The sequence below is a fragment of the Engraulis encrasicolus genome, chromosome 7, assembly GCF_034702125.1.
Source record: "Engraulis encrasicolus isolate BLACKSEA-1 chromosome 7, IST_EnEncr_1.0, whole genome shotgun sequence".
NCBI lineage: Eukaryota > Metazoa > Chordata > Actinopteri > Clupeiformes > Engraulidae > Engraulis > Engraulis encrasicolus.
Genome location: NC_085863.1, coordinates 10,286,871 through 10,298,517, shown reverse-complemented (window position 1 = coordinate 10,298,517; position 11,647 = coordinate 10,286,871). Strand labels below are relative to the sequence as shown.

The window sequence follows — 11,647 nt, the reverse complement described above, 5'->3', positions numbered from 1 at the left end:
GTGAGTTGTCGTTTATATCCTGAATTTGCAATATGACAAGATGCAGCTCTAAAGGATTTTCCATGACTAATTCGTATTTTAGTGGACACGAAGGTTTCGAGCCACACATTTCCTCTCGATCAATTCGTTCCGAAATAACCAGTTCACCTGTCTGGGCATTCAGCTCGCAAAACCTTTTGCGATTGCCATTCAGGTCTATTCGAGCACTGCGCTGCGATAATCCTCTCGCATCCAGCCCGAGATCCTTTGCTATATTTCCGATCACTGCTCCTCTTTTCATCTCCTCCGGAATGGAGTAGGTCAGGTCGCCATAACCGCCATGAAATCCGGCGAGAAACAGCAGCATCCACAATAATCCATTCTCAGCAGAGAAACCACCACCCGGTCCTAAATCCATTTCTGCGGAGTCAGTTAATCCAAATATTCGAAGGTTCGAAAAAAAACCAAAACGCATGGATTATGTTGGAGACACAAACGATATTACGGGAGAATGCTGTAGTCTATGCTCAGTCCTACATCTGCGGCACAGACTAGCCCACTGTGATTATGAATATTTAGTGTGGGTGGAAAGAAGTCTTTTAAAACGTTATGTTGACCAATAGCGACACTCTGAGCATTTTCTCAAAACTACACCTCAACATGATATATTTTTAGACAGGGTTGTTCAAGCTACTGCTTGCTTCTTTATTAGTTAATTCCTGCTATGACTGTAATTTATATTTCACAAATTAAGACAATAAACTATAGACTACAATGTTTGATTTCAAAATCTGATATATATATATATATATATATATATATATATATATATATATATATATATATATATATAAATATATATATATATATGAAGATATGTTTCATTGTAAATAGCCTAAAACATCCCCAGGAATGTTTCTGTAACAAAGTTCTGAAAGAACTTAAAACCGAAGATTCACCACAGAAAAACGACATGTCATACCTTCCAAGTCATTCAAACTAATTCATACCTCATGCACACTTAAATTAGCAAGTTATCGACCATTGTAGTCCAGTTGTAGTCCCTGTTACACTTGTGCCTTTATTCTAATACACCCCTATCCACAGAGGTCAGCACTCTGCAGCCACTGCAGGCAGTTCAGGACCACGGCCAGCAACCAAGCCTACCTTACATGCATGCTAGGAACACAAGTACAGTTGCTGCCTCAACAATTAAACAGAATTAAATTGGGATCAATCTTGTATCGTGAAAATATATGCCATATTAAATAAAATAAAAAACAACAATGTTGATGCTAGTGTAATAAAAAGACTGAAATGTTACATAAAAACATATCGATACAGGGCCTACTTCAAGAGAGGTTTTATTGCCCTGAAAATTATTGTGGAAATAAAATCTATACTTAACTGCCACGATATAATGAATTTAAAGAAGCACTTCCAGTCAAGCGTGTACATTATTTTATACTTAAGACTAATTAGTCGTATACTGTATATGGATGTGTTGCTTTATGTGACATCCCCTCGCAAGAGGTTATAGAAGCAATTCATAAAAGCAAAACACATTAGCAAGCCATGGCATAGAGTATGGGTGGAGAACCTTTTTAATTCGAGGGGCCACTTCAAATTCCTCCAAGGGCCGTAAAAGTCAGCCGAGGTCTGTACTATGAACCCAAACCAGGATGTCCCCCGGCACTTTAGGCCTATATTGAAGGCAGTCATCTTTAAAACAGACCCCACCTTCTGTAGGCCCCCTGAATAGAACTTATTTGTATATTGCAAATGTAATTTCTAAGATTCCTTTACAACATACAGTATGTCATATTTAATGTGAAGCTGCATAACATTTAAGTTATATCGGGGGCCGGATAAGATGGCCTGAAGGGCCGTAAACGGCCCTCGAGACATAGGTTCCCCACCCATGCCATAGAGGGCCACAATCTGCAGCAAAGGCATTACAATAGTCTGTGAGATCCAACAGACACCGAGCGTATGAATGAAATGAGCAGTAATGAATGAACCATGTGTTTTACTCTGGGTTACTCAGACAACTCAACTGCAGGGGCAACTCAACTGCATGGCAGTTGATAAAATTGTCAGAGGTCATATTTATATGAATGTGTGAAAGAAATATCAAGGTGTTTAGCATGGGATAAATGGCATGCCAATGACACTGTGCTGACAAAAAATAAAATCGATCTTCAGTGCAGCATAATCACATGGAACTTCACAGCTTTGCAGATATTACAGACAGCACAATAAAAATAGCAACAGCAAAAAAAGCCACCTTTTCATGACCAAAGATATCTCTGATCAAACAGAAACCCTGTATCATGTGGTTATATTTTTCTACATTACAGGTTGCAGGAGATACAATCCTGCTATACAGTATATAAACTTAAAGCACTGTGTCATCACTTAGCAGTAAGGACACTAGAGGCCAACGTGAAGCTATCTCTTTAGTCACCGTCTTACATTCTCCTTATTCACTGTTAATGTATGCCCATGAGCCATAATGAGACAAAATCAGCCATTATCATTTTTTTCACACTGACTTGAAGGAAATTCTGCAGCAGGCGTAATTCAGATAGTCACACTGCACTTTCAACACTTCACTTTGTACAAATATACTTTTGGTAGGTCAAGTACCATTTAAATTCCACCAGACATCAGTCATCCGCAATTGTAATCCCCAGTAAAAACAGACAATATCAATCAAACATTTTAATCCCTGTTTAGTATGGAATACATAATTCTGATGGGCACTATGGAAGCTACCGCAGAGCCAGGCACTCAAAACACCACAGAGTCGCTTAGGACATGCCACTTGAAGTTGGTTTGCATCATTATTATACTACTTTCCTGTAGCTATTAGAATACCGGTACTTGTTTAATGACTGTAGGCCCACAATGTATGGTGTAGGCTGTTCCGCCAGTGGAACGCTGTAAGTCATTGAAAAGTTAACTACCATAGTACAAAACTGCACTACTAACACAGGGCCTTTAGTAATGCAACTTGGTCATTGCCATTCTGGTAACAGCACATTTATAATGTTGTGTCTTATTGGGTTAAACAGGCGAACTGAGAAAGTTTATATTTTAGAAAGTATTTACCAGAGTGGAGAACTTTGATCCATTATCAGTCAAGTCAAGGAAGTCACTGTTGTCATGTTGCTTCTTCAGAGTACTAGCAACAGAGAGAGGATCCTCACTGTAGGACTGAACAAACTTGAAGTCACTTGTGCGTGAGCCTGTTGTCATGTAGGCATCATAGTTGTAAGTGCTACGGAGAGTTCCAGTTCCATCAACATCTGCATAGTTGGGAGGTAAATATGCACTGGGAATGGCTACTGCTCCATCAAACAACAGTCTGGGCTTCCTCCTGTGACACAACCTCACAGCAATGATCAGGATGATGAAAGTCAGGAAAAATGTGGACACAGACACCAGAGCAATGATCAGATAAGATGTGAGTTTAGAGTTGTTCTCCTCATAAGACATGTCTTTGAGTTCAGGAACTTCAGCCAAGTTATCTGAGATGACTAAGTATACGGCACAGGTTGTAGAGAGAGAGGGCTGTCCGTTATCTTTCACTGAGATCACAAGGTTCTGCTTCATGCTGTCAGATTCAGAAATGTCCCTCTGAGCCCTGATCTCTCCACTGTGGAGACCAATAGTGAAAAGTCCCGGATCAGTCGACTTGACGATCTGATATGACAGCCATGCGTTCTGTCCAGAGTCAGCATCAACAGCAATCACTTTGGACAGCAGTGAGCCAGAAAGAGCAGCTTTAGGAACCATCTCAGTCATGAAGGAGTTTCCTTCTGGAGTAGGGTATAATATCTGAGGAGAGTTATCATTCTCATCTGTTATGAACACACTCACAGTCACGTTGCTGCTGAGTGGAGGAGAACCATTGTCTCTGGCTACAACCTGAACTTTGAAGCTTCTGAACTGCTCATAGTCAAAGGCCCTCACAGCATGGATCACCCCTGTGTCTCCATTAATGGATAAATATGAGGAGAGCGCAACACCATTGACCTCACTGGGCAACAGAGAGTAGAAGACTGTGCCATTCTGTCTCCAGTCTGGGTCTCTGGCACTAACAGAACACACAGAGGAGCCAGGCTTGTTATTCTCAGACACATATGCACTGTACGACTGCTCCTCAAAAACAGGGGGATTATCATTAATATCAGAGACAGAGAGGTTGATAATTTTAGTGGATGACAGTGGTGGGTTGCCACCATCAGTAGCCAAAAGTGTTATGTTATAGTCTGTAAACTGTTCACGGTCTAATTCTTCTGTTGTAACGAGGGAATAGTAATTTTCAATGGATGGATTAAGTTTAAATGGAGCATTCTGTTGAATAGTGCAGCGGATCTGCCTGTTGCCCTCTGAGTCGTCATCCTGCACATTAATAATGCCCACCTCTGTACCTGGAGCTGCGTTTTCAGGAATTGGATTAATCAAGGACTTAATATTAATTGTGGGAGCATTGTCATTCACATCAGAAATATCTATGACAACTTTGGCATTAGAGGCTAAACCAGAGCCATCCTTAGCCTGAACTCTAAGTTCATACTCAGTTCTCTCCTCAAAATCAATAGGCCCAGTCACCGTTATTTCTCCAGTTAGTCTGTCGATGGCGAAAAGCCTGGCTGCTTTATCAGATATGCGACTAAATTCATAAGTAACTTCGCCATTTGCTCCTTCATCTGCGTCTGTGGCACTTACAGTTACAACCACAGTGTCCGAGGGAGAATTTTCTGGTAAACCAACCTTGTACACGGGCTGGCTGAAGACAGGTAAATTATCGTTAGCATCTAAAACAGTGACGTGAATGAGAGCAGTGCCAGACCTCGGAGGAGTGCCGCCGTCTACAGCAGTCAGCAATAACGACAGCTCGTGCTGCTGCTCGCGGTCAAGCTCTTTGTCTAAAACCAACTCGCTATATTTACCTCCGTCTGCATTAGAATGCACAGCAAGACTGAAATGCTGATTTTTCTCGAGGACATAATTTTGAATTCCATTTCTTCCTACATCAGAATCATGCGCCTCGTCCAAAGGGAACCGTGCGCCTTTGTCCGCAGATTCTCTGATTTCCAATTTAATATTTTTGTTTGGAAACCGAGGTGAGTTGTCATTTACGTCTTCAATTTGTATTGCAATACGATGCAGTTCTAATGGGTTTTCTAAGACTAATTCATATTTCAAAGGACATGACACCTTTGAACCACACAGGTCTTCACGGTCAATTTTCTCAGCGATAACTAGATCCCCAGTCTGAGAATTTATCTCACAAAATCGCTTACGGCTGCCTTTCAAATCGATTCGAGCATTGCGTCGTGATATCCCTTTGATGTCCAGTCCGAGATCTTTCGCTATGTTTCCGACCACTGCTCCTCGTTCCATATCCTCTGGCACGGAATAACTCAGGTCGCCATGACTGCCGCAAAATCTCAACACCAAAAACGTCAACCAGATAATTCCGTTTGAAGGCAACAGCAAATGTATTCCAATCTTCATGCTGGATGCTTGATTTATCTCTTTCGATTATACAACCACTCTCAAAGCTAAATAACGGCCTAACTGTAGTCATATAAGGGAGGGGCTACAACATACGCGCTGCCTTTGCTTCAGAACGCCATTGTGCAGTTTGCTCAGTCCTCTGTCAGTGTATTTATTATGAGGATGGGTGGAGAGGTGCAGCTAAAATCATACCTTGGCCAATAGCGACACTTAGAGTATTTCTTGTGGAATTGCAAAGTGTTGCACCTGCAGTGTTGCACTTGAGTTTTTAAGCAGCAGGTTTCTCAATCAACTTAATAAACTATACCAATAATACTTCAAAAAAAATTCCATATAATACTACTACTCAAAATGCACATAATCTTTGATAACTCTGTTCAACAGTGGTACACTACCTGCTTCTTTGCATACCCACATATTGATGCCATTGAGATGTTGATAACTCATTAATGTAGTAGTGTAAGCAACCAGAGGGTACAAATGGTGTTTGTTTTTTCTTCCGACATTATTCTGTGTTGCCATCTATAAAAATGCAAAATACATCCTTTTCACAATCTATTCCAATGTGTCATTAATAAATGACCACAAAGAAAAACTCAATCTTAAAATGATAAAGTGTATGCCAAGCTCTTTCTATACACAACGGTAGATCTATGTTAAAAGGAGACTGTGTCATATATCACCATTTGTAACTGCACCCCTGTGCCTCTCAATCAGCCAGCCATTATGTAGCTGGGCACTATCAACAAACAGAGTTCCACCGATGTCAACTAGCCAAATATCAAATCTATTAGCCCCAAATTCTGTCTTATATCACCAATCAAGAGACACTGAGACTTAACTCTGAAGATAAACTAGAATACGAAGACAACTGAAAGTCTACATCCTCCTGAAAAATATGTTTACATGTCCATGTAAAATACGATATCAATAATGGTAAATAATATAAAAACAATGCTGCAAATTGTGTACAAAACCTAAACCACATCAGCTTTAATGTATCTACCCAAATTTAAAAAAATCCCTTACAACACAGTGTGTGTCATGTCATTGCAGAAAACAAAAGGGGTAGAAAACAAAACAAGATGAACCAAACCTGGCACATTTGAACCTTCACTAAATACTAAATAGCCCACTAAACAAACAAGTTGCCCTTGTTAACTGTGAACACGTTTCATACAATATACATTAATTGACGCTGCGGTCTGTTCTCCCTTTTACTGCTTCGGCTGCCTTGAGCCAGGCAGTCTTTTCACGAATACACACACAATAGGAAATTGAAATAGACATTTCTGTTCAGTGGGCAACTGGAGACGGTACATCTGTGGTTGTTTGTATGTTGTCTTGTTATGCAGCTATGTCATTGAGAAGACAGCAAATGCATTGTGCTTTTTTGTGTGCAAATGTGTGTGCATTTATTTTGTGCAGGGAAAACAGCACTTGTATGCCGGCATTGTTTCAAAACCTGTACCAGCAGTTTTCATGATAAGTGAGAAAGTGAAGTGAAAGCCCAACTGGGAAACTCCAACTCCCATTGTCATTGTGACACAGCACAGCACACAAGTGCACACTGCACACAACGAAATTGCATTTTTGCCGCACCCTTGTAAGGGGGCAGCCCCCAATGGTGGGCCGGTACCATGCTCAGAGTACCTCAGTCATGGAGGAGGATGGGGGAGAGCACTGGTTAATTACTCCACCCACTGTAGCTCCGATTTGAAATTTATTTAGGTCATACAACGTTTCGACCCAACAGGGTCTTCATCAGCTACAGTGTGTGCGGACTTCAACTTTTTCCAATATCAGATGCACCTTTGTCCTGCACCTGGCCTCAGAGAGGTGGGATGTGCATACTCCTACTCTTATGATAATTACTCCACCCACCAACCTGCTGGGTTGGGAGTCGAACCGGTAACCTTTGGGCTTCAAGTCTGACGCCCTAGCCACTTATCATTGACTGCCAAATGACGGAAAGAAAAATGGAGTTAATGAGGCTGATTTTGCTTGTGCTCTTCAACAATTCCAACATAAGACCACCAAGCTGTCGGATACTGTTGTAAGAGCTGATGTGCGATCATAGGAGTTTCAGTACCACATGGTAAGGACACAATCATGTGACGCAAGCCATTTCACTGCACTATCAAAAATGTGAAATGGTTTTGTCACCTCTGCCATAAATTCAAAGACAGTATCAGAAATAATCCAGCGTATGAAAATAACTTCAAATTACTTCAAATATAGAATATTTACCAGAGTTGAGACCTTTGATCCACTGTCAGCAAAATCAAGGAAGTCGCTGTTGTCATGTGGGATTTTCTTGAGTGTGTTTCCAGCTGACATGGTGTTGTCATTGTACGATTGGACAAACTTGAAGTCACTTGTGCGTGAGCCTGTTGTCATGTAGGCATCATAGTTGTAAGTGCTACGGAGAGTTCCAGTTCCATCAACATCTGCATAGTTGGGAGGTAAATATGCACTGGGAATGGCTACTGCTCCATCAAACAACAGTCTGGGCTTCCTCCTGTGACACAACCTCACAGCAATGATCAGGATGATGAAAGTCAGGAAAAATGTGGACACAGACACCAGAGCAATGATCAGATAAGATGTGAGTTTAGAGTTGTTCTCCTCATAAGACATGTCTTTGAGTTCAGGAACTTCAGCCAAGTTATCTGAGATGACTAAGTATACGGCACAGGTTGTAGAGAGAGAGGGCTGTCCGTTATCTTTCACTGAGATCACAAGGTTCTGCTTCATGCTGTCAGATTCAGAAATGTCCCTCTGAGCCCTGATCTCTCCACTGTGGACACCAATAGTGAAAAGTCCCGGATCGGTCGACTGAACGATCTGATATGACAGCCATGCGTTCTGGCCAGAGTCAGCATCAACAGCAATCACTTTGGACAGCAGCGAGCCAGAAAGAGCAGCTTTAGGAACCATCTCAGTCATGAAGGAGTTTCCTTCTGGAGTAGGGTATAATATCTGAGGAGAGTTATCATTCTCATCTGTTATGAACACACTCACAGTCACGTTGCTGCTGAGTGGAGGAGAACCATTGTCTCTGGCTACAACTTGAACTTTGAAGCTTCTGAACTGCTCATAGTCAAAGGCCCTCACAGCATGGATCACCCCTGTGTCTCCATTAATGGATAAATATGAGGAGAGCGCAACACCATTGACCTCACTGGGCAACAGAGAGTAGAAGACTGTGCCATTCTGTCTCCAGTCTGGGTCTCTGGCACTAACAGAACACACAGAGGAGCCAGGCTTGTTATTCTCAGACACATATGCACTGTACGACTGCTCCTCAAACACAGGGGGATTATCATTAATGTCAGATACAGATAGATTTATTATCTTTGAAGATGACAGTGGTGGATTGCCATCATCACTGGCTATTAACGTTATATTGTATTGTGTTATTTGCTCACGGTCCAATTCACCTGTTGTAACAAGAGAGTAATAGTTTTCAATAGATGGTATTAATTTAAATGGAGCATTCTGTTGAATAGTGCAGCGCATCTGCCTGTTGCCCTCTGAGTCGTCATCCTGCACATTAATAATGCCCACCTCTGTACCTGGAGCTGCGTTTTCAGGTACTGGATTTTTCAGTGACTTAACATTAATGACTGGAGCATTATCATTCACATCTGTGATGTCAATAACTACTTTAGCAGTTGAAGCTAAGCCAGCTGCATCCTTAGCCTGAACTCTTATTTCGTAGCCTGTCTCTTCCTCGAAGTCTATTTCTCCTTTCACTTGTATCTCTCCCGTTATCTTGTCGATGGCAAAGAGGCTCGCAGCCTCATCTGATATTCTGCTGAACTCGTACGTCACCTCTCCATTTGGCCCCTCATCTGCATCCGTGGCGAGTACAGTAGCAACCACTGTGCCAATTGGGGAATTTTCAAGTAAGCTGACCTTGTACACGGCTTGGCTGAACACTGGCACATTATCGTTAGCATCCAAAATGGTGACGTAAATTACCACAGTGCCAGATCTCGGAGGTGTGCCTCCGTCTGTTGCCGTCAGTAATAATGACAGCTCACGCTGCTGCTCACGGTCGAGCTCTTTGTCCAAAACCAATTCGCTAGATTTCCCTCCGTCGGAATTAGAGTGCACGGCGAGACTGAAATGCTCGTTCTTTTCCAGTGCGTAATTTTGAATTCCATACCTCCCTATGTCTGAATCATGCGCTTCGTCTAAACGAAAACGAGCGCCCTTGTCTGCGGATTCTGCAATCTCGAGTTTAATTTCCTCGTTTGGGAATCGAGGTGAGTTATCATTTATGTCTTGGATGTTCAGCATAACTCGATGTAGCTCCAATGGGTTTTCCAGCACTAGTTCATATTTCAAAGAGCAAGCCGATTTTGATCCGCACATTTTCTCTCGGTCAATTATTTCTGCTATTTTCAGGTCACCTGTCTGAGAATTTAATTCACAAAACCGTTTGCGATTACCCTTCAAATCTATGCGGGCATTCCGTTGTGATAATCCCCCTGCTTCGAGTCCGAGGTCCTTCGCAATATTTCCAATCAGCGCTCCTGGTTTCATCTCCTCTGGTACAGAAAACGTTAGGTCGCCATTGCAGCATCCAAAGCTCAGCATAAAAAACACCAGCAATATCATCACGTTTGGTACCGCCATATCCTTGGGTACAGTCCTCACAACAAACATCACTTTGTTAAATAGGTAGCACAAATATATCCAAGCAGTAGGTATATGTCCACACACGTAGCTTTCCTTCGACGCTATTGTGTGGTGGTTCCGATGGCGAGGACGTATAAATTCTAGAGCAATACGTGGAGGCGTATTTTAGTTCCACCAGTTCTGCCTTATCCAAGAGCGACACTCTGAGTAAGTTTTGAGAACTGCAGCTTGTGTGGTAAACATGTGATGATACCATGACTTTGGGAACAAGGGGCCTTATGGAAAACATGTGCACTGCGCATTTGCTCACACCATTCTCCAAACAAAATGTCACGAAATATCACAAATATTCAGGCACGTAGATGAGCCAAAGAATCTATTTGTATGAAATACTACACATGTTTGGCAGGGCTACTACCTGCCTCTGTTTCATCCACAGAGGTAGATGGTTTTGAATCATTGCAACAAGTAAAGGGCCATGGCGAGAGAAATGTGCGTGTTGAAAAAAAAAAAGTTTAGGACAAGTTACAAGCCAAAACAATTCTGTAAATTGTGCTCAATTAATAATCACTGAAATGTGTGCCTAGCAAAAATATAAACACTCATATTTTAAGTATTAATGCCTAATGTGTGCCACCCTACGTGAGCTGCATTAGTACAAACTGGACATTTCTCATGGTTGGTGTCCTGAATTTGAGTAAATCTCAGTCTGAGACCAATTTGCTGAGTGCTGCAGTGCTTCCACTCATTACATGGCTGTGGCATGCCCAGACACATGCCTTAACAACAACAGTACTGGGGAAATTAAAGGCCACCCCAAACTGTTATATTTCGCTAAAAGTTGCAATTCCTCATATGACTCACACCATGCAGAAACTTGACATTGCTGTGCAGGATGCACGGGAAGGTCCACCAGGACAGTCCCTGTGCAGCTGGGAGTTCACTACTGGACGATAAGCCATTGAAGAGTTCCTTTCTGACAAGATTGACCTAATATGTCACCCATGTCAGCCATATGTAACCACCCCAGTGCAGGACACATGCAGGCTTGTCCACTTGCAAGATTGGCTCAGACCAGCAATTGTGCACAGACAAAAATCATGTTTGCACTTCACTGGGAAGAGGCATAATAACAGCATTCTAAGAATGGAATGACGTGGAATGGAATAGCATCCAGTCCACCATAGACAACCTGTGACCTCTGGTGTGAAGGGAGAGTCATTGCTTTGAAAAACAGGGTGGATACACCAGATATCGAAATATTAATATTCCAACAATGTTTGAACAAATCCAGTTGTCATCATCAAGGTGTATTGGATAATGATATAAAGATTATTCAATCAAGTAAAAAATAAATAAATAAATAAGTGATTCGCTTCATATGTTGCAGGACTATATCCTAATCAATCTCAAAATGTGTGACATGGGGCATTTACAGTCATGCTAAAATATTAATAAGATGATTTGTAGATGCTACACATTTTTA

The 11,647-nt window shown here is 41.8% G+C and overlaps 1 protein-coding gene across 8 annotated transcripts in view; it reads right to left on the bottom strand.

Moving 5' to 3' along the window:
• LOC134452453 (protocadherin beta-16-like) overlaps positions 1–11,647 on the bottom strand; it is a 239,861-nt gene that overhangs the window by 201,122 nt on the left and 27,092 nt on the right. For 4 of the 8 annotated variants that reach the window (XM_063202847.1, XM_063202845.1, XM_063202848.1 and 1 more), the window contains exon 1: positions 3,094–5,636. The exons of 3 other annotated variants lie outside the window; for them this stretch is intronic. In XM_063202847.1, coding sequence (XP_063058917.1) covers positions 3,094–5,508 — 2,415 coding nt within the window. In that variant the 5' untranslated portion in view covers positions 5,509–5,636. Of the gene's footprint in view, positions 1–3,093; positions 5,637–7,761; positions 10,276–11,647 lie in introns of those variants that run through there. One more of the 8 variants, XM_063202849.1, reaches the window with a different exon arrangement.